This window comes from Grammomys surdaster, unplaced genomic scaffold (genome assembly GCF_004785775.1).
Source record: "Grammomys surdaster isolate TR1022 unplaced genomic scaffold, NIH_TR_1.0 66, whole genome shotgun sequence".
NCBI lineage: Eukaryota > Metazoa > Chordata > Mammalia > Rodentia > Muridae > Grammomys > Grammomys surdaster.
In genome coordinates, this window is record NW_021604568.1 from 9,836,901 (window position 1) to 9,860,957 (window position 24,057).

General features: G+C 39.8%; 1 protein-coding gene across 4 annotated transcripts in view; it reads right to left on the reverse strand.

Annotated features, from left to right (window-relative positions):
- The window catches only part of Sorcs1 (sortilin related VPS10 domain containing receptor 1), a 508,764-nt gene that overhangs the window by 107,983 nt on the left and 376,724 nt on the right, over positions 1–24,057 (reverse strand). For all 4 annotated transcript variants that reach the window (XM_028773166.1, XM_028773182.1, XM_028773180.1 and 1 more), the window contains exons 7-9: positions 9,450–9,568; positions 7,026–7,115; positions 393–572 (exon numbers count right to left, since the gene is read on the reverse strand). In XM_028773166.1, the coding sequence (XP_028628999.1) occupies positions 393–572; positions 7,026–7,115; positions 9,450–9,568 (389 nt within the window). The remainder of the gene's footprint in view (positions 1–392; positions 573–7,025; positions 7,116–9,449; positions 9,569–24,057) is intronic.

Sequence of the window (24,057 nt, forward strand, 5' to 3'; positions counted from 1 at the left end):
CATAGCATACAAAAATTCCCCATCAGTGTCACTGAAGAGACAGTTAAGTAAGTAATGCTGCCCACTGAGTTGTTACATACAAAAAAAATATTTTGAAGTATGATATGCAGATCAACCGTATGCAAGCGGTTTAATTGGATGGTTTCTTCCCCGGACACTATCCAATCTCCTTGGAACTGCTCTTATCTGGCAAAATCAATTTTTAAAAAACTTATTCTGGAGAATTGTATGGGTTGCAAATTAAACAATAAGAATTTTCTGTGAGACTTTCTCTCTCCAAAGTGGAGTGAGACTGTCCAAGAAACCAGCAATATAACAATTAAATGACTGATACTGCACCAGGTTCTCTGGATGCTATTGTCCTCTGGAACCACAGATGCTTGGTGACATACCTCATAAAGGTCAATCATGACATTGCCTTCAGGGCCTCTGCTGCTCTGCACGTTCTCCAAGGCCAGCGTGAAGTAGACTCCACGAGTGTCTGAGATGTACAGGTTGTAGGTGTCATTCTGGTTCCATTCTTGGACGGCTGCAAACACTTGGTTCTCATCTGTGCTAATGACATGCATGTCCTGAAGAAAACACAGAAAGTGAAGAGAGGATAAGTGTTATCCATTAACCTGGCATGCATCCAAAGAGTGTGGGTGATGAAGAGGGAGAGATAGAGAACACCTCCTTTCAGGAATGTGAAAAACGAAGATAAGTGTTAATCATCTATTTTCCATGTCCCATTAGGGGTTAAGGAGTGAGGTCATGATGGAATAAGATAGAAGGACGCATAGTGGCCTCTTTGTAAGTTAATTTCCTTAATAGACAAGTTGAAGATAGTGGTCTTAAATATGTATGAATTTGGAGAACCAGTCATTCTCATGTATTTGTCAAGTTCAAACACTACTTGTTCAGAATACATGCACAATGCAAGTGTAAGGACAACCTGCAGGGACTGAAGAAAACCAGACAAGCCCTGGATCCCACTGTAGTCTGGGGGCTAGTTCTTCTGCTACTGGCTGAAAGCTCTTTAGACACAAAACCTCATACGCTTCTTGATGAATTAATGTATGCTTTTCAATGAGGTTTCTCACCCTCCATAAATAATATGCACACTAATGTGTGACAAGTGCTGCCAGGGGTTCAGCAACACCTGAAATTCTCGAGGGAAAAAATGTCCACCAGAAAATTCCCAAAGCATTAATGTTTGTCTGAGTGATTAATCTAAGGACTCAGCTACTAATCCAATATTTTCCTCTGATAAATTCTCTGAGAAAATCACAAGAGAGAAAGGTGTCATCATAAAAGATGATGTTCCTAAGGATACCAGATGTAAAAATAAAATTAAGGAAAAATGGAGACCTTCATCCTCTGCCATTTGGTTAGATTTCCAAATCCTTCATTTCTCATTCAGGACTAACTAATGTCTAACACTTTTCCTAATTGGCTATCTCTAGCCAATGCTGTGGTTTCTTTAAGGGAACCCTGTTGGCATGCTTTGGGCTGCTTTTTAATCTTGTGGACAAAGAAATCTACATGGAATAAATTCCAAACTCAGAATAAAGCAGTAAGAAATAAAAAGTATAAATATAAACCAAGATATCTGTAAAAAAGTATTCATGTGGCAAAAGAATAATGCAGACACATCCCTGGCTTTTCTATAATTTAATAAAAATCTCACAAACTGTCTATTTTCTATGTTTAAAAAGCTTCAGAGAAGTTCAGATCTAATGATCTTCCTTGAGGACCATTCCAATCCAAACTGTTCATGCAACTTGAGTCAAACTTTTAACCTCAGGTTCTCATAATTTGAGTTCAGTATTGGTTCATGAGATAGTCATGGAACTCGATACTCAGTATTTCTGTCAACTCTAGATAACAAGAACATGTCCGTCCTTTACAGGGCAGTGAAGATAAAATCAGTAAGTCTTAAATATTATAATAGTGTTCCACTTAGGGTATGTTTTACACATGATGAGTGTTTCACTTAAGGGAGGATGTCTATCCCTTTTGTTATTTATAAAAGATCAATTTGGCTCCTCTGCTTTTTAAATATTTAAATATTCACTTACTGATGTACTCAAGGAAAGGTTCATCCAAATGTTTTCTGTCTGATGGAGGAAATTAGCTATGGAAATTATACTTAAGTACACTGCTTCATCCATGTGGACAAACCTCCCATAGGGTCTGAAGTTAGGATAGGAACCAAAATCTTTAAAGTCATTGAACAATTATTCCACATTCATGTTTTCTTCCCTCAAAATGTTGTAAACCTGAATTTCTATTAAATTGTTTCAAATGTAAGTTGACCCTAACATAGTCAATCCGACCTCTGGGCTTTGATGTAAATTTCTGCAATAGTGAACCTCTGGTCAACTCACACAACATATTTGTGGACATAATCCTGGGAGAACATGGCCATTTGTCTACACAATCACACTCCATAATCCACTGTGTAGATTTGGTACTCATGGATGATAGCTAACATTGTCAGCTTGATAAGAATTAACTTGGAGATGAGGCTCTGGGAATGCTTGTGAATGATTCTGTTGATTGGGTCAACTGACGTGGGAAGACCCATCCTGGATGGGAGTAGTACTAAGGGGATCGATCCTGGACAGAATTAAAAATGGAGAGGTGACTGAGCACAGACACCTCTCTCTCTCTCTCTCTCTCTCTCTCTCTCTCTCTCTCTCTCTGCCTCCTTCCTTCCTTCCCTCCTGAAAGCAGATGCACCATGGCCAGCTGCCTTAAGCCCAGCAACAACAGTTCTAACTCTGAGGATCCTTGAACTGAGAGTCATGATAAACCTTTCTCCCTTAAGTTGCTTCCATCAAGGTATTATATCACAGCAATGAAGTAGCTAAAGCGTATTAAAAATGCAGCTCTGTTAAGTGGCTTGAACAAGGTCATTTAGAAATTTTTACACATAATGTTGATGGGATAAAATAACTGAGTCTACATAAGGTTGCAAAGCAACCTTCCTTTATCTTTATGCAATTTCATGAAACAGAATTTAGAAGATGACGCTAGGGATAAAGATTTGATAGATTTGTATTTTATTTCAATTTCCTCAAATTTAGAAAATGTGTTCTTACTGTTTCACAGATTCCCACGAATCTAGACCAATGGAGACTCTTATCTGGAGTTATACTAGAATACTTTGTAAAGTATGTTCTGCAGTGCACCAGCATAACTGGATTCTGACGTATTTTTAAATGGGGATGGAAGCCCCTTTGCTAGAGCCTTTTGACTGTTATTGGTGGTGGTGATTATGGATATTTGCTTGTTTGTTTGTCTGTTTGTTTGTTTGTTAGAAGTTAGGATCACTCTATATAGCAAGCTATGTAACCAAGTTGACTTTCACTATATCTTCTAATCTGGCCTCAAACTATTTCTCTTTTTAACATCTCCTTTTATTTTTATTCATGTGCATGGGTGTGTGCATCTCTGTGAGTGTGTATCACACACATGTGGGTACCCTTGGAGACCAGAAGAGGGTGTCTGATACAATGAAGCTGAGAGTTAGAGATGGTCATGAAGTACCTGATAGGGGTGCTAAGAACACAACTCAGGTCCTCTGGAAGAGCAGGACAAACTCTTAATCACTGAACCATCTCTCCAACCCCAGAACTCAAACTACTGGTAATCCTGTCTTCACTTCCCAGAGGCAAGAGTTATTATTCATTTATTCCTTCAGGCATAGTGGTAAACTATTGAATTAATGTGTGGAACTAAAGATAAAACATTCCTGAGACATTAAGGTATTGGTGACCTCCTCTTAGTGTCTCAAGAAGTCATACTGATTGAAGTTTGCTACCTTTTTAAGCTTATTTGGATAAAAGACCAAATTTTCCAATATATCACTAAGGATATTTTATTCTGAGTGACAAGTTGAGGGAGATATTCTTTTTGAGTCTAAGCTCTTTATTTTTTAAAAAATGAATACAAGAAGAAAGTAATAAAACCCAGAGAGCCAAGGTTTCTAAGCAAGTTAGTGATGGGTCTAGGTCTGAAGTCCGGTCTCCTATTAGGAATCAAGCATCCATTGCACCCCCTGTATCCTGGTACCCATCCATCTTCCACTATGGAGACAACTAAATCCATACTACTAATAATATTACCTTGGTTTTATAGAGTATCTGTCCTCCAAAACACTTGAGGCACTTTTGTACGTATTGCCTCATCTATCTCGCTGGTGTTGCTCAGAATAGGCTGCAAGTAACTTAGAGAAAGAAAGACTATCTCCATGTCACTGTGTAACTGGCCAAGAAGTTACTTGCAATGGCAACATTTAACCACCATGCTCCCTTGGTTTTTTTTCTTTACCATTATTAATTGTTTAAACACAGTCCAATGCAGTGCTCTGCTCTTTCAACATCTGATACAATGTTGGTAGGTGACTACAGAAAGTTGAACAGGAAAGAGCTGATGTGTCTCCATTCCTTTGGTCAGCAGGATGCTTTGTTCCTTTGCAGGTGCAGCCCTGGCTTTGAAGGAAGGCCATGTAACACAGCAGGTTTGAGGCAAACCATCCCACCCACACTGAGGCTGAGGCTTCTCTTTGAAGCTCTAATGGCATGATAATGATGCTTCTCTTTGCTTTACATAATAAACACCCACCTGGACCAAGTACTCCATGTACTTGCTACATCAGCTCCCATGTCTGTAGTAACAAGGACAACGAATCCCTACATTCTACTCTGAGAACACAAATGCAGCTAGGTCATGGGACATGATCATCTGGGTGACAGGGGAGGGCTTGGAGTAGATGACCAATTTAGTTTCAAAGGAAACTTTGCTTTCTGGATTGTCTAGAAGCCACTGGGGACACATGTCAGCAGGGATCTTTGTAATAACTATGAACAGGCAATGTAAAATACCCATCCTCAGTCTCCAGCAGTGTATGAACAAAAGCCTCTTTGATTTTAAACTAGCATTTCCAGGGGGCCATAGGCCTGGGAGGCCTTTCCCTTCCTCTGTGTTTAGATAGCATATCAGATGTGGTGGGGTGAAGATCAAACTACAGTGGAAGTCATTCATTTACTTGCAAAGGGATAAAATCATAAAAACAAAACAAAACTAAATACTAGTATGGCTGTCAGAAAATCTAACCTTGCCTGTATGGCAAACAGAATTTGGTTTAGGCTGAGGTTACTCTGTGAAGAATATGCTGACCCAAGAATTAGCATGTGAATGCCTGAGATCTGTAGTCCCCGGACTTAGGCTCAATTCTATGTGCCTGTTGAACCAGGGTCTCCTGCTGCATTGGGTATAAATCTTGTTTTTACAGTTACAAATCTTTCAAGTTGACTTCTTCACTTTTTGGTGAATGAAACACAATTCATTTCAGTGCACATCCCCTGGGGGGCACTTTTTTGTTGTTGTTCTGTTTGGTTGTTTGCTGTGTTCTTCCTAGTTGACACTTCCCTCTGGAACCTTCCTTGGAAAGTATAATGGACAACTGTAGCCATTCTCAGCCCTTCCTCCATTCACACGGATCTTATTCAATATTCATTCCTGGTGATGTTTTATATTCTTGTTTATATCTTATTGGTCTAGGAAGAAGAAAGATCAAGATCACAGTAGGTTCAGTGTATGTAGCACCACATAGACATGTGGTCCTGCAGTTGCCGTTGTCCTTCACCTCCTATTAGCTTAGAACAATCGTTAACCAGTAACCTGGTGTGGTTCTCTGAAGTTGCTAGTGTGTGTTTGATTCTAATGGGTAGGAATTTATAAAACCCCTTTTACTGGAGATGCAGCACAAGCTGTTAGCCAAGCTCTCCCGTGAGAGGCCCACCCTGCCTCTTGTGCTGTCTTTGCCCATCATGAGCAGTCCTGGGCACACAGCTGGTGCTGCTTCCTCAGGGAGTTGCAAATGCAAGAAAATACAAAAGAAAGAAAGATGAGACTTCAGTCAAAATAAAAGTCATCCTATTCTGTGTTCAAATTACAACGCCAGGATTTTGAGTTGGCTGTTCTCAAAATCTATACCATCTGTGAACCGCTACAGCCAGTGAAAGGCTAGTCCTGCTAACTCAAAGCTGCAAGATCTTCATGACACAGGGTGACAACAGGATAACCTGGAGGAGCCCAAGTGAAGACCCAATATTGATGGTGTCATAGAAGCCAGAGGCCTCTCCAGACCGCAATGAGCATTTGTAAGTAAAGACATGTGGACAGAGGAATATACTGTGAGATACACTGTGACATACTACAGCTTCCATGGTGAGACGGTTTCTATGCTTTGTTTTGTTTTATTTTATTTTTTTTGTATGTGGTTGTGTTTCTAATAATTTGGCAAGAGAGGAGGTTGCAAGGGTGAGGGAAGATATGAGGGGATGGGAAGATGAATAGGGATAAGGTGCATGATGGATCTGAAACTCACAAAACCCACAACAAAACACCAACCACAACAAATAAAAGAACCCACAGAAACAGATTGCTAATAAGCATCTTTTAAAAGCCCACATCACTTGTTGTCCACTAGGTGGCGCTCGATATCAACACAGTTTTTTTAGAATTTGTGAAAAGAGACTGCGGAAGTCAATGATGGAGGGTCTCTCACTTTTCTTTCCCACAGTGTTCAAAAGAGAGGTGGCTAGGGAAGTCAGAACATTCAGCTGTGCCTCAGGTCTCTAAAGATAACCAGATTCCTAACTCCCGCTGAGAACAACTGCTATACCACAACATCAAATTTAACATGTTTTTTTTTGTTTGTTTGTTTGTTTTGATTTACAAACAAACATACTGCTTGGGAATAGTTAATATAGAAAGGCAAAAATGAGGCTATTATTAATTAACCCAGATGTCCTACAGGAAGAATTCCAAAGGGAGAGAAAGAGAGCAGGAGAAGGACCCACATAGAAAGGGAACAAGATTACCAAAGAGGAAATGGAAAGCCCAGATGTAGAAGTGATTCTGAAGGAGCAGCGATCTCACTAACGAGGCTGGCAGTGACCCTGAGGATAAGGTGGAGGTAGGATGGAGCTGAGAGAAGAGTTGTGAGAGGAACACAGAAACCAGACAAGTACCTTGGGCAAGGCGTATTTCGGAAGCTTCATTTGTGCAAATGGGCTTCTTTGGTAGGACACGTAGTAATGTGGTCTTCCTCCTGACGTCAGCTGCAGAACAGAAACAAGGTGGTAAGAGGAGCTACAGGAAACATTTGGTGTCACAGAAAAGCAGCTACCTGAATGATGCAGGTGACTGCCACACAGCAGCAGAACGGCAAGCAGAGGATACCTATTGCTAGTCCATATTTACGAGAAAAGCAGTTTACATACTGTGTAGGGATTCTCAGAGGCCCAACAACAACCGTACAATAGACAAAAAAATAAATGTAATTTGCAAATTTGGAGCATGGGGCTGGAGACATGACTCAATGGTCAAGAGCACTTGTTGTTCTTCCAGAGGAACGAGGTTTGAATTCCAGCACCCACAGTGCAGCTCACAACCATCCATGTCTAAGGGATATGATTCTTCTTCTAGACTCCATGGGCACCAGGTAGGCATGTAGTACACAGACATAAAAGTCCAAAAGAAAAATCACTGATACACATAAAAGCTATGCATGTGTGTATGTACATAGACAAATTAGGTAGATGGATGGATGGATGGATGGATGGATCGATCGATCGATAGATAGATAGACATAGATGATGGACAGACAGACGTAGATCTATAATGTGATTCTAAAGCTAAGAAACTGTCTCTCCACTCTGTTCTTGCCAATGTTAGTGGCCTCTGGAGATATTAGCTCACTGGTTTTCAACAGTCCAGCTTTTTAGCTTCAAATCCTTGCTATACAGGTTGTTATTTTGGAAAAGAAGGCATTAGTCCACGTACAACAGTGAAGAGCAACCGTCTTATTCCTCATCTCCAGGTACAGAGTTCCTGGTTGATGGTGTCACATCGATGCCTAAGGGTATGTCCACACAAGTTAACAGAAAGCCAAGTCAGGTTCGGGTTCCAAATTAAATCTGAGCCTTTATCTTTTGGGAGAAAACCATGGAAACTGGCACTGTTTTGTCCAAAGCAAGTCCATGAATCCTGAAGGGTCTGGAGGACACAGGAGTGGTTTCCATCCAGACTATACCATGCTTGGCAGAGTAGAAGGCACCTCTGCCAATGTGTCTCTGGAGCAGATCATGACCTATGTGAGTATCTAAGGTCTGAATGTCATTGGAGTTTGCATACGCGGAATGTCAACAAAGCTTGTGGTAAATGCTCCTCAGACACAGGGGAGAGACTGGAAAGATGCCCTTCACCAATACGTGTGGAAGTGATGTGTTACAGCAAGTTACTCATATCATTTTAGATGTAGATCTGACGCTGATTTATATGCCATCCTTGTGGATTAGCAACTATTGCCAGAAAACCAGAGACAAGTTTCTGAAAGCATTACTGATAGAGAAATGAACTGGACAGAGGCAATACATGTGAACTTTTGAATGTCACGTGAAATTATCTGGGGATTCATTACACACTTCCCTCAAGAATAATTAACAAAGATAGTCATGTAATCACTTGTAAAACATTTCAAAATTAGATAAATTGGTGCTGGATAGTATTTTTTAATGTACAGGATTAGATAATATTTATTCTTTAAATAAATTTGTTTCTAGAATGTACCACAACTGTAATATGCACACACACATACACTCACACACACTAAGACACACACACACACACACACACACACACACATTTAGCAATTATACCTTTGCTGTTCTTACATTGGAAAGTAATAACATGATTGTTAGACAGATTGGCTAAACAAGATTAAAGGTTTCCTTAACTGCTAAATGAAGCAAATGCATGATTAATGCCTGTTTCCTGTCACTAATCATGAAATCTCAACTCCTCAAGTGGTTGTCCATTCTCTTAGGAAAAGGGAAGAGGAAATCATCTATTCTATGTTGTCCTGTGCGCTGCGGTGGTTCCTGAACATACCAGAGGATCATTGGAATATGGTCTCTGGCCTGTCTTGCTCCACCTCCATCCCTCACACAAGTTCCCTTTCACATTCTTTCCTTTTAAAGTGATACTGAAGAGGGGCCTGACTGGATAATCATTCTCCTGATAAGGAGAAATGGGCATGGTGTCTCAATTCATTTATTGACTAGGCTTTATTTGGGGAAGTGGATGAATAGAAGTGTCTATCATTCCTGGGCCAATGCACCAGTTTTTAGACTTGTTGGTTAATTTCTAGAGAGTGTAGCTGAAGAATAGCCTGTGAGCCACCTCCTCCTCCCCCCTCCTCCTCCTTCCACCCTTCTTTCCTCTCTTCCAATCTCTTCTCTTGCCCTTTTCTGCTGTTTCCCCTCTCTTCCTCCCCTTCCTTTTCTCCAATTAATTTCTTTCTTCCATTTGATGATGTGTGGACAGGCAGAAAGGGCTAATACCAGACACAAGAAAAGCCTTGAGCCAATGAACAAGAAGTAGGATTTTCTTACCTGAACAAACACATAATCGTCCTGAACAATCAAAGAGTCTGGGTCGATGTTGCCTGCGAAAGGCTTATTTCTGTTGGCTTCAGTGCAGTTTTGCATCCGACAAGTTAGGTATATTGAGTCTGGAAAGGAAGAAGGTAAAAGCTTTAGAGTCTACGTAGTTTCTGTTTTCCTTGGGATGTTAATGTGTTCAAGCAAGCCTGAAAAGCTCTCCAAGTGTCCACTCAGTATCACTGCTACTGTTCAAATTGTTGGTGCTATTTTATTAGCTTGCTACCAGAACCTTGTCCCTGGTATCTCCTCCAAGTTTTGTTAGAGAATTCTTCTTTAGTTTTTCCTCTTCCAAATACCCAAAGAAAAGATTTTCAAAAACTGACAGTAAGACTTGTGATTCTGTACCTATATTTTCATCTTTATCAGAATTCACCTTCACATGTTAATCTTTGACTGAATATCAGGGAAACACTTGCCTGAAGTATTTTGAAACCTCAGGTAGAAGTCCTGCTGGACTGAATGACATGATCCTTAGTAAGATAAAGGTACTTGTTTGTGGATTGAAAGTGAAACACTGTTAATGAAACACTATTAATGATATTCTGTTATGTTTGCAGACAGGAGCTTCTGTACTCTGAGAGGCTACACCCAGCAGCTTATAGAAACAGATGCAGCAACCCACAGCCAAACATTGGATGCAGGACAGGAACTCTTTATGGAAAAGCTGGGGGAAAGATTGAACTCCACAGGAGGACCAACAGAGTCAACTAACCTGGAATTTTGGGGCTCTCCAAAGAATACACATGGTGTGAACCAAGCGCCCTAACACATGTGTAGCAGACTTGCAGTTGAGTCTCTATGTGGGTCCCCCAATAACTGGAAGGGGAGACTGTCCATAAGTTCCCCAACAGGGCTGCCTTGTCTGGCCTCAGCAGGAAAGGATTAGCCTAATCCTGCAGAGATTCTGGGTGCCAAGGATAAGGATACCCAGGGGGCCCCACCCTCTCAGAGGAGAATGGGAAGTGGTAGAGGGAGGGATGTCCTGAGGGGAGGACTGGAAGGCAGGGCATCATTTAGGATGGAAAGGAAGGATGGAAGGAAGGAGGGAGGGAGGGAGGGAGGGAGGGAGGGAGGGAGGGAGGGAAGAAAGGTAGGAAGGAAGAAAGAAAAGAAAGAGAGAATGAAAAAGAAAGAAAAAAGATGAACCGTAATACTGACATCTCCAATTCAATCCTTTGTTCTCAGTTTAGAGGTGTGCAAATTGAGATCCAAATTTTCAACTGAGAAGGCACACAATGGCCCATGAACATAACTTCTTCGGTAATGATGATTCTTAGGTCAGCTCCAACTCTATTGCTGGACAAATGTCCTAATAGAGAGGCTCTGGCTCTATTGAAATCATTGTATGGCAGTATTTACTTAAAATGCCACATTAAAACCTAAAACCACACTGGAATACATTCAAACCACTTCTGACCATCAAACCTACTTTCCTACTCTGACTGCATATCTATCTCTCTTATTCTTCCCATGATGTTTCTAATCCTCTGATTTATGTTAAGGAGCATACCCAACTTCCCCCTTGGTGAGAATGATTTTTCATCCACATTTACTCTGTCTAAAATTCTCCTTCCCAGAGAATTTTACCAAGTTATCAATAACATTCTCTATTTCAGGCCTCTTCTACTTATGAAGATCTTTCATGATTACTCCCTAAAAGAAATTTAGATATATCAATGATACATCACTGCATCTCTCTGTGTCTCTGTGTCTCTGTCTCTCTCTCTGTATGTGTATACATGTGTGTGTATGTGTTTTCCTTTTTGCTATATACCCTTAAACCTAATCCTAATATCATAAGTTAAATGTGAATGTTCTTCAAAACATATCTGCTTATTTAAATGTGTGTTTTCTTATAAACTTGAGGTTATTTTGGTGTTTAATAAGTTGGGACATTGATTTCTTAGACTTTAAACATGAAATACAGATATTCTCTCACAGGAAATATGAAGATTTCATCATTTAAAGGAAGTGGGGATGTACCACAGTGTTTTAAGGTGAATGGATATCAGCTCACACAAAAGACTTCTCTGAAAATTAGCAAAGAATTGCCCAAGAATATCAGTATATGAGAATCTGAGTGTTCCTGAATTCTGCAAGAAGGGTCAGTAGGGGGCAGCATGCACATTTGAACCAGTTGACCCTTGCCTGATGACGTTGCTGATAGACTCAGGATGCAACAAGTCTTACTTGTAGTTTTCCTTCTATAGAGAGCCATAAGCCAGCATAGGTCTAAAACCTCATTAAGTCTTGGTGAAACCCGAAGTTGACTTCAAGGAAAGATTTATACCTGTCCTTTCCATTTCCATTTTAGACATGTCATAGTTCCATTTTTCCCCCAAATTAAGATTCTTTTTTTTTTCTCCTTAAAAAACAATCTTTGGGAATTGTCTTTTTCCAGAATGCTCTTCTCTATAGCACACAAAATCTTTACCTCACAATTTCACAGTCCACTAGACCATTTTTTGCACCCTTTACAGGGGTCCATATCTTTTAAAAGTTGCCTAGTGCTACAAAAGAAATGAAGTTTTCTTTCTCTGAAACCTGCGCTTTGGTTCTAGCTGTAGTGGAGTGCCAGCTGCATAGCTGAGAGGAATCACTTCATGATCCTTAAACTTGCGTCTTTCAGCTATTAAGCAGGATAACGATATCAGCCATTTTGCCTATTAGCTACTACACAGACTTGGTGATCGGTGTGTGATCAAATAATAAACACGTCATATGTTTTAAAATTTAAATCTCTATAAATGCCAATTACAGTAAGTATTCATTTTCCTGCTCTTTCTTTTCTTTTGTTTTATTTTATAATTTGTACAGTGATAGAGTTAATCTGAGGAACATAATCAGTCCTTTAAAGGACCAGTTAAACTGTTCTTTGCTTTGACAGTAAGATGCCTGCGTAAGATTCTCATTCATATTCTGCCATGAGTCATTCTTCTCTATTCACTGGAAAAGTCAACAGTGTATCTGCTGTCTCAGCTTTCCTCCATGAAGGAGCTCCTATATGTGAGAAGCTTGGGTCTAAATCCACAGTGATTATTCCTCATCCCCTTCACATTGGCTGGTTTACAACACAGCATTTAAATCTAGTACTGCTAAATGAGACATGAGGGTTGGGACCAGACATACAGGAGACTCACCTTCCACTATACAATGTGGTCTCACTTTGATGCATGGAGACTATTCTAATTTTCCTCTTATCTAAAGGAACCACTATAGTCCAACTCACCTAATGATTGTGACCAGCCTGAGAGAACCTGGTCGCTGGTGACATCATTGCACTGTTGAGTGTACTAAATCTACCATTGTCCTACTGCTGCAATGGGAGATGACAAATAAAGAACTATGGCTAAAGTGAACTAAATCAAATGCAAAGGCTGGGATTTCCTGGGCTTCCAAGGAGGGTGTAAATCTCATTGTGATGATAGAGCAGACACTTAATGAGGACTCCTGGATAAATATGCATCATTATTTTATTTATAATAGTGTCTGGCAATGTTCTTTAAGATTTCAATCTTCTCTTCGAAGTTCCTGATCAAACATTGGATGGAAAGATGTCAATACACACATGATATTTATAGGTCATTTACATATAAATTGTAAATCTGAGACTAGCAAAGCAAACAAAGGAGCATTGTTTGTCAAGGTATGTAACAGTTCTTCTCAGGCTTCCTAATGCTGAAACTCTTCAGGACAGTTTCTCATGCCACAGTAATTCCCGACCACAAAATTATTTTTGTTGCTACTTCATAACTGTAATTTTGCAACAGTTATTAATTATAATGTAAATTTCTGTTTTGATGATCTTTGTTGATCCCTGTAAAAAGGTCTTTCAAACTCCAAAGAGGCCGCAGTCCACAGTTGAGAACTGCTGGTCTATAGGCTAGATATTCTAATGGATATTCACAGGTATGTAGTACAATTAATGATCACAACACTAAAGCCAATAATATAACAACTGATTTTCTTTTACAGAGAACAAAGACGGTGGAGTACAGAAGAGCGGAATACTGCAGGGGTTTGGGGGTGGGGGTGGGGGTGGGGGTGATTTGTTTGGCTTGATTCCAGCTTTGTTTCACTTTTATTTCATATGTTACATGAAAATCTCTATGTGTCTTGGCTGATTTTTATGAGCTAGACTTTGGTTTCTTCCACTTAAGTATCAGTGAGTACATCTATACACAAACTAGAACACTCATAAATTCACCCTGTTACACAGTATTTTTACAATGTAGAGCAAGATGCATAAGATTATATCCTTGGAGCTCGGATTTGTTTCTAATGATTTCATTTCAGGAAATCATGGCATTATGGGAAGATTCAGCCACTCATATATTTATCAGAAAGTGTTTAATAAGGTCTAGCAAGGACCTTTATTCTGGAGGAAAAGGAAGCACATGAAAACCTAGAGACCTGATAGGATGCCTGGAAGCACATCAAGTGGAAGGAGATAACTGTATCCACAAAGTTGTCCTCTGATGTCCACATGTGACTCCAGGCACACAGGACCCCACTGTTAATTTTTTAAGTGTTTCAAAATTTTTTAAATAGATAGATAGGTAGATAGATATAGATAGATAGATAGATAGATAGATAGATAGATAGATAGATAGATAGATAGATTGATTGTGAGGCCCCCCCTATATGGGTCTGGTGTGTCTGGATACTGAAAGCTGGTCTGCTGTAATAGCAGCAAGACTCTTAAGCACTTAACCATCTCTCCATCCCCAAAAATGTTTAATGGTACTTATAAAAAAAACAGATGAAGCAAAGATGGAATAAGTAAACTGTGAAACATTCAATTAACTATTAAATTTCTACGTCTAGGACTGAATACTTAAAGTATATATGACTGAGACAAATTACCAAGTAATAATATTTGATAAATTTTTGGCTTTGAAAATTATTTCTTGGTTATAATAATGCTCAAACAAGATGAGAGTGTGTAGAGAGTGCACATATTCTACACCAGCTTGGTAACCTTGCTGTCTTTCTAAAATTGTTCCCAAATAAAAGCTTTTAAAAATGGATGGCATAATATTAGAGTACAGACCCACTTTTTGGCAAGTTGTGTAAACAGGCATCATTCTATATGTGCATAGACAAGAATGTGAATAAAACATACATGAGATGTCAACAGTCATAGCAAGGAAGCAAATGAACGAATGGGACACAGGAAGTTAAACTGATGATCCAGCTCATCTCACCTGGGTGGGTGTTGGTCACCCTGGGCTTGTAAGATAAGCAGTTTCAACAAACACTACTCAGCATTCTGGGTTCGTCTATTTTCTGATTCTGTGTCCTCTGGTTCACCTGTACAGTGAGCCATCTTTGATCTGAGCATTACAAGGTATGTAGCACAAGCTAAACAATACAAGGAAAGCCTCAAAATCAGCCTCCTATTTCTGCTCAGGATGGATAAAAGTGAAATTTAAAAACTGAAGGCTAAGTGATCTGTCTCTGGCTGCCTGTCTGGTAAAGGGTTTAGTTTTCTCCCTTTCTTCTTCTAATGGAAATAGAAAGAAATTGGCTGTGGTTCATAACGAGGGACCAATCATTCTTATTCCCCTTGAGGTTTGCCGTAATAGCATTAAGTATGAAGAACTCTCTCCATATTCTATTCTGGTGAGTGTGTGATGAGATTCCATAGGAAGTCTCATGTAATTTGGCATTAATTAATGTCAATTAATGTATGCAACTGCTACATGCTAGAATTAATTTCATTACCTCTCTTGCACAGATGTTTTTCTTGCCACAGGTGATTAGGGTACCGCACTGTTCTTTTCGAATATCCTCACTCTATAACAGCTGCTGTGTGAAATGACACATTCCTCATCTACCACACACAAGTGCTGATACAGAGAGGAGATGCTGCCTTTAAAAGCCAGGTCTACATGGTAGAATGTGAAGTTAAGTTCAGACCAAACGCTGCTGTCTTGGTAAACCTAGATTGACTACTCAGCCCCTTGATCTAATCCATATCATGGGAACAGAACGTTATCCATATTGACACTATTTGTGACAAAACAGATCTTGGTTATGGTAGTCTGGTGCCTAGTTACACTGTGCTTAGGTGACAGGAGCACAGTCTATTTTTTTTTAATTAAATCATCTCATGTTAATCAACAGTATTTCTCCCTGCTTCTGAGAAAATCCACATTTGTGTTCATATTAAGGTTTCAGGTTGGCTTCACTATTTTATTGGCTTGCAGTTGGCATTGCATTCCCTCCATATGGAACCATGAAATTTCCCTAGTTGCCAAAGCAATGTTGAGCAGATAGAACAAAGCAAGAGGGATCCTATTATTTAACTTCTAAATCTATTGTAATAATAAAACACAGTATGTGGCTATAGTTGTTGTAAACAGTGATACAGAATACAGGTCCTACCCCAGATAATACCACACACTATGATCAGTGATCTTGAAAAAAGAAAACAAAAATAGACAAGAGAAGGAATGGTCTCTTCTTTAAATAGTGGGATATTCAAGTTCAGAAACATAAAACCATATTTTTGTCTCATAGCATATATAAAAAGCAACTCAAAATTTATTAAAGATTTTAAGGTTAGTACTGGTACAGTAAAACTACTAGAGGAAACTACAGGTATAGAGCGATTTTAATCCAGCAACATGGCTTCTCTAGCAATGAATCACATCCAAAGACCTAGTTCTATGTGATCTAGTTGGAATGCAGATACACCACACACCTTTAATCCCTCCAGTTGAAATACAGACACACCTGTAGTACACATCTTTAAGATAAAATTAGTTTGTAGAAGGAAGCAGCCATGTTTGAAAGTAGTATCTAACTGAGAGACAGACAAAATGATGAATCCATGAAAGATTTAACAGAATGAGTCATAGACAGGATACAGCCAGCTTTCACAAGAACAATACAGTGCAGGGAGAGAATGTCAGTCAGGTGGGAGTCAGTGCAGTGAGTGCAATACAGTGGAGATCAGTTCATTAGTGAGTTCACGCAGTTCAGTGCAGGTCAGAGACAGTTGGATCTAGAGAATAGAAGCAGCCAGAAGATTAGAACAAATTGTCAGAATTCATTTGAGGCCAAAAAGAGCAATTCAGTAAGGAACTGAGAGAAGCCAGATTGATAAGTTTGGTCAACTTAAGCCAGAATAATTGAATTGAACCAGCCAGTCAGTGTTCAGAAAGAACTTGAAAGGGTGAGCTTATTCAGCAATAAGTCTCTGAGATGACAATTACATCTGGATAATAAAAGACACATTTACAATAGGAAATATTTTGTTTTTAATGCCATTGGTCTGAGCAAAGATTTTCCAAAGTCAAAGAAATCATGAAATTGCAAGAAACCAGAAAGCATCTATATGTTCAAGAAAACAGTGACTATTGTAAGAAATAAGTTAAAGCCTGAAAGAAATATTTACAAATCACAATCTGATAAAGAGCAAATACTGAAAAATCTCTAAATATGTCACTTCAGTAATGAGAAAACAAATAGCTAAGAAGCAGATAGCAAAGCGTCCCTGATCTTAGCTTATTCTCTCCTTTTTATGTATTATGGAATTCTTGTTACGGGAACGGTGTCAGTAAAACTTATCCAGTTATTAACCTCAGTGTCACTGGGGGTGGCTTTGGGATCTTTAAAAGTAGTATTAAAGACAATCTCTCTCTCTCTCTCTCTCTCTCTCTCTCTCTCTCTCTCTCTCTCTCCCTCCCTCCCTCCCTCCCTCCCTCCCTCCCTCCCTCCCTCCCTCCCTCTCCTCTTTTCTCACTCTTGCTTGTGGATCAGACATGAACTCTCAGTTACTGCTCTAGCACCATGTTTGCTTTCCTCCCACCATGCTCCCCACTGTGATGACCCTGGACTCATCCTCTGAAACTGTAGATAAGGTCTCAATTAAATGCTTTGTTTTATAAGATGCCTTGATCATTCTGACTCCTCACAGCAATAGAACAGTAAGCAATTACTGGCCCTTACAACTTTTGTTTCCTTCAGTCCATGGCTTTGAGAAAGTCACAGTGGCAGAAGCCTGTGGCAGCTGGTCACACTCTATCCACAGTCAAGAAGGAAGCAGCAATAGATTTCTGTGGTTAGTTCACTTTCACCTTCTTTTGTAGTATGGAATTCCAGTCAAGAGAACAGTGTCGACCAAAGTGGGCCAGTCATCGACTTCAATTAAGCTAATCAAACCAGTAGTCCAAATCCATGCTTCTGGGTGATTCCATATCCTATCAAGTTAACAACTAATTGTCACAGGGAATTACTCTCAAAAGATAGAAAATTCTAGAGAAGAGGACAATTCAGTAATGTTCTTACTAAGAGTGGTGACCATGATAATTATTATTCTTTCAAAATTGCTAGAAGTGTATATTTAAGCATTTTCACAACAAACATGCAACTTATGGGAGGCAATGGAATTACTTGGAGTTATTTAATGATCCTACATTATAGATACAAATAAGAAAACTCTGGGTTAGGAGAAATAGGTTGGAAATAAGAGTACTTGTTGCACACTCAGGAAGACCTAAGTTGTAATCCTAGCATTTGTGTAACAAGCTGTGTATCCCATAATTTCTGCTTCTGGCTTGTGCACACAGAATGGCATCTAAACATGCGCATACACATACATACATACACACCCATGTAAATAAAATAAAAAACAATAAAATTCTTAAAGAAAATACTGCACCATGCCATATAAATGCATAGAAGTGCTATTTACTAAATGAAAGCAAAATTCAGAAGAGTCATTTTAACACAATAGAAAATAGCATTTTTGCACTAGTAGATAACAGAGACCTGTGTGAGTAATAGAAAACAGTGGCCAGAAGGCCGAGCCTGAAAAACAAGGAACCATGGACAGGACTATGGAAGCCACATTTGCATTTGATACATGAGCCTTCTGGTTGTGTAGGTGGTCTTTCTTTACACTTGAGTGACCCCCGAGGCCCACATTTCACCCCAACAAGTCAGGTTACTATGGGGTAATTTCCTAAGTTAGTATGCAAACTCTCTCTAAAGAGAGCTCTTAGAATTTTAGAATATAAATCGATGTTAAAAATCAAACTCTTGCTCTAAGCTCTGAAAGGTCTTTATTTTTATTTTTATTTTTTTATTTATTTTTATTTTATTTTTTTATTGGATGTTTTATTTACATTTCATATGTTGTTCCCTTACCCCATCCCCCACCCACCCAGGAATCCCCTATCCTCTCACCCCTCCTCCTTCTTCTCTGCAGATGTAACCCCTACCTACCCCCCCACTCCCACCTCCCCACCCTCAAATTCCCACCCCCTGGGGCATCCAGCCTTCATGAGGTCAAGGATCTCTTCTTCCACCTATGCCCAGCAGGGCCCTCTGCTCTTATGTATACAGCTGAAGCCATGGATCCCTCCCTAAGTACTCCCAGGCTGGTGGTTTAGACCCTGGGAGCTGTGGTTGGTTGGTATTGTTGCTCTCCTCATGGGGTCACAAACCCTTTCAGCTCCAATGGTCTTCACTCTAACTCCTCCATTGGGAACCCCATTATCAGTTCAATGGCTAGTTGTGAGCATCTGCCTCTGAATATGTCAGACTCTTGAAGACCTCTGAGGAGACATCCATATCAGGCTCTTATCAGCATGCACTTCCTGACTTCCACATCAGCATCTACCTTTGGTGACTGCACATGGGATGGATACTCAGGTGGAATGGTCTTCAGATGGCCCCTCCTTCAGTTTCTGTCCCTCACTTTGTCTCCATATTTGCTCCCATGAGTATTTTGTTACTCCTTCTAAGAAGGACCGAATCACCCCCACTTAGTCTTACTTCTTCATGAGCTTCATGTGGCCTGTGAGTTGTATCTTAGGCATTTCAAGGTTCTGGGCTAATATCCAATAATCAGTGAGTGAATACCATGTGTGTTCTTTTGTGATTGGCTTACCTCACTCAGGATGATAATTTCTAGTTCCATCCATTTACCTAGGAACCTCTCGAATTCATTGTTTTTAATAGCTGAGTAATACTCCATTGTGTAAAAGTCTTTATCTGTCTCTGTCCTGCTCCTGCCTAGACATAACAAAGGGCTCTGATGTCCCTGGCCAGCTCGCGTTTTCAGAATCTCTACCATTTCAAAATGACATGACTACTTGCAGTGGGCAGATCTGGCTTGAGTTGCTTTTTCCTCCCCTGATTCTCCATTCAACTTCTCCTTGGGCTTTAATTGAAGTTTTTCTGAGGCTCAGGCAGAGCTCAAATGTCTCCATTGACAGCAGCTGCAGTGTTAACCTCAATAATCACCAGAGCAGCCTCTCTCCTGGGTCAGAACTCTGCCAAGTGCATCACAAGGACCTTTCCTCTTTTCAGCTTTGCAGAAATTACAGAGGTAGTCTTTGTTGATGATGGTGGTGATTTTAAACAGGTGAAGAAACCAAGATTTAGGAGTGGGGTTTGTGCAAGTTCACATAATGTTAAACGACAGGCAAAAAAATAAAATACACTTCACACACCTATGGGACTGTATGCATTCTTTCTATTATTTAAGAAACATGTATTTAGCTCCAAGGACTTTCATGTACCTGCATACTGCAGAAGATTAACTTCAACAGAATGCAAACTATAGGCATACACAACCACTTATATGCTTTCCTATCCCCTGTTAATCTTCAAATTTAAAGCAGAACAAATTTTTTTAATGTCTCCATTTCCTTTTTCTTTTCTTTCTTTTATTTTTATTGACTATTTTATTTATTTTAATTTCAGATGTCATCCCATTTCCCCTACCCAGAAACCCCCTACTCCATCCCCCCTCCTCCTTTTTGCTTTTATATCATTTTAATTACATGCAAGTATTAAGGTCAGTTCTAGGTTGAGGAACTAGCAATACAATAGATGCAAATACCCAAGGAACAAGCAAGACAATAAACACAAATAGTCAAAGAACAAGCAAGGCAATAAACAAAGTTACTTGAACACTCCTGTGATCACTGTTCCTAAGGGCTTATCAGGATGGCCAAAATATCTGAGCCTACTTCCCTGTCCTAGCGCAAAGTCATTTTCATGTCTGAAGCCTACTTCTTTGCAGAACAAATTTTAAAACCCAAATAACCACATAGAAAATTTTCTTATGTTCTTATTGATGGTTTATTACTACTTTATTAAATGTTTATATTAAATGTCCTTAACAGTACACATAAACACACACAGATACATACATAAATACATACATACATACACACACATACATACAGAGAGAGAGAGAGAGAGAGAGAGAGAGAGAGAGAGAGAGAGAGAGAGCGCTAGCTCTGTCATGGGCCAGTTAAACACTGACACTGATATCATAAGAAGTGCGTAACATCAACCCTGAATATGTACACCAGAGTTGATTGAGACATTCCTGAGAAATTATCTATTATGGAATGTGCTGCATTGATATGATGATCTTATGAGAATTTTATTTCTGAGTTTTATTTATTTATTTAGAACCAGTGTGTGTTATTAAGTTTTCCTTTCCTTTTCCTTTCTTTGTATTGGGAGAGAATAATTCAATGGCCTAGAAAATGCTAGGCACATGTTCTATCACTGAGATACATTACTAAACCAAATAACCTCCTCCTCCTCCTCCTCCTCCTCCTTCTTCCTTCTTCATCATTGTTCTCCTCCTCTTCCTCCTCCCCCTTCTTCTGTTTCTGTTTTTGTTTTTTATTAAATACACAGGCTGGAATGAGTCCCCCTGGCATATATGCAGCAGATGTGGAGCTCAGTCTCCATGTGGGTCCCCTCAACAACTGGAACACAGGCTCTCCCTAAGGCTGTAGCCTGACTGTGGTATCCCTTCCCCAACAGGGCTGCCTTGTCTGGCCTCAACGGGAGAGAGAATGCACCTAATCTGCCAGAGACTTGATGCACCAGGGTCAGGGGGATATCCAGGGGCTCATGTTCTCAAAGGAGAAGGAGAGGGGATTATGGGAGAGCCTAAGTGGGCGGGGAATCTATGAGGGGGCAGAGCTTGGGATTTAAATTAAATAAATAAATAAATAAATAAATAAATAAATAAAGTCATTCTTACTGGTCTACTGGTTCTTAGAAGCTGTGAACAAAACAGAAAATAGCCTAGGCTAATAAAAGTTTGGTGAAGCATGAAATTAGGAACACAAGAGACCATTAAAATCACAAAAATAAAGAAAATACGGAAAATTCATTAAACCATTTGCAAAATAATATGCTGTGTAAAATTTGTGAGATATTCCGGTCTACAGGTAAGAAACTTCTAACCTTCATATCTCTGTCTCATGTGAATAGGATCTTGTATTTGTTCCATTTAATATCTCACAGAATAGTAAACTTATATCTTCCATAATCTCGATTCCTGAAGGCAGATTCTCATTTATAATTTGCCTTATTGCCAAGAGGGAAAAGGGACTTTTTCAGGGGTCAGGAGAGCTATAGAGAAGCCCAGTAAAATGTGCAAGATATTCTATACAGTGACATAAGCCATAGCCCCCAAATAATAACTTTTTGGCACAAAGTTAAGAGAGAATGTGGTCCATCCTGGAGGAAGAACAGTCTGCGTGTGTGGACAGAATGATGAAGCTCATGAACACTGTTAGCCACGTTATAGATGCCCACACTAAAAATGACTGTAGTTCAGAAGGACTTCTGTTAGGTGTATAAGCCACACTCAACCCTAATAAAGTGAAATGTACATTATTGTTTTAACTTTCCAAATTAATCTTACAAAGAACATAGGAGAAGGGAGACGGCAGGAGAGAAAGAGAGAGAGGCAAGAAGGAAAGAGTAGGAAGCAAAGCCAGGAGGAAATTAGAGTTGAAAGGCATCAGGAAATAGTGAAAATAGTTTAGTCCATAGGGAAGAAAATAGCTAGAGTTTCTTTCTTTTATAATTACATTATCTTTGTTTCATTTTTAGTGAGGGTCTGTGTGCAGAGTTCATAGAACAACGTGGAAGAATCAGTTCTCCACTTCTATCATGTGGATCCAGGGGATTAAACTCTGGTTATTAATCTTTGTGGCAAATGTCTCTACCCAGTGAGCTAACTCACTGGCCATACTTTCTCTCCTACAATCTTTTTGTTTGATTGGTTGGTTGGTTGGGTTTGCTAGAGAGTTGGGCTTATTTACATATGTTTATATGTGTGTATGTCATAAGATTGGATTGTAGGAGACGTCGAGTTCAAGGAACAGCCCCTGGTGGACACACTGAACCACCCATTTCTTCACTTAATACCATCAAGTTGCTAGTGCTCTCTCTACTAAGTATCATACTTGGAACGTGGGAGGTGCCCACTAAGGAGCATAGTACTATTCCCATCTTCCATCATGGACTGCACAAAGACAGAGGGCACACTTTCCCTGTCACTTGATAGTCTAGATATTGTCTAGGCACACCCAAACTCTGTGTCCTTTTTATGTGCTGATTCACCTGTGCATTCTCTCACCGTACCATACAATTTTACTTTCATAATGTTTTGACTCAAATATCAGATACCATGTTACCAAAGATGTCTTTCTTACCAGCTTCCTCCAATTCTTGACTGAATTTCTACTCTGCTTTGCTTTCTTACACGGCTGTGTAGACATTTCTCATATAAACACATTCTACCCTCATTTACAATTTGTCTTTCCAGCTAGAAGTTAACCTGGATGAGAGCAGGACCTTTGCTTCTCTTGTCCATTCCTCATTCCTGCCCGTGAGAGGGCTCAGCACAGCAGAGGTAGCCAACGATACATGCTGAATAAATAAATACAAGATCTGGAATGAAGCAGTCCTGGCCTTAAATCTTAGCATAACGACCATAGGAAAAGCATTTAATCATTGTAAGCCTCATTCCCTTTCCTATTATAATGAGGGACATAACAACAGCACCTACCTCCAAGGGCTAAAAACAAGCCAAGAGCAACAGCAGCAAAACCAAAATACATGGTGCTTTTTTTACTGTTGCGTTTCAATGTACAGGATTAAAGGAAATTCATGCCAACCTGTCAGCATCTTTATGATCCTGGTTTCTTGGAAGCTAGAGTCAGAAAACCTAAACCTGTCATTTTCCATTTATTAGATGTCATCACTCACATGCATACAGATTTCTGCTCTTGTATCCTGAAAGGTTTTAAGGATCCAACAGAAGTGGAGGTCTCTGCCGAGAGTTAGGGTATAGGTTCTCTGAGCATCTTTTGGATCTTGTCCTTAGGAGGTGCAGACCTTCTGACGAATGCATGGTCCATAGGAGGCAGAGGGAAGTAGTATGAAATGGCCATGAAGCATGCAGAATGAAAGTGGCCTACGTGAGCCTATTAGGGTGATGCCATCATAAGATGTGCATTATAAAGGAGGCCCATATTCCTTGCTTTGTAGCTTCCTGGTGAGTCTTAGAAGCTAATTCAAAGCTATTATTTCAAAAAGCCTCATCACAAAGGAGCAACACCTTGGATCCAGATATTTGCAATGAATAACATGTCCAGTTGACCCCACTAGGAAGAACTGTAACTGATGCTGGCCCCTGGGTTGTGTCCATAGCTCAATGCCCCAGTTGAGCATGATAGAGAGAGAGAGAGAGAGAGAGAGAGAGAGAGAGAGAGAG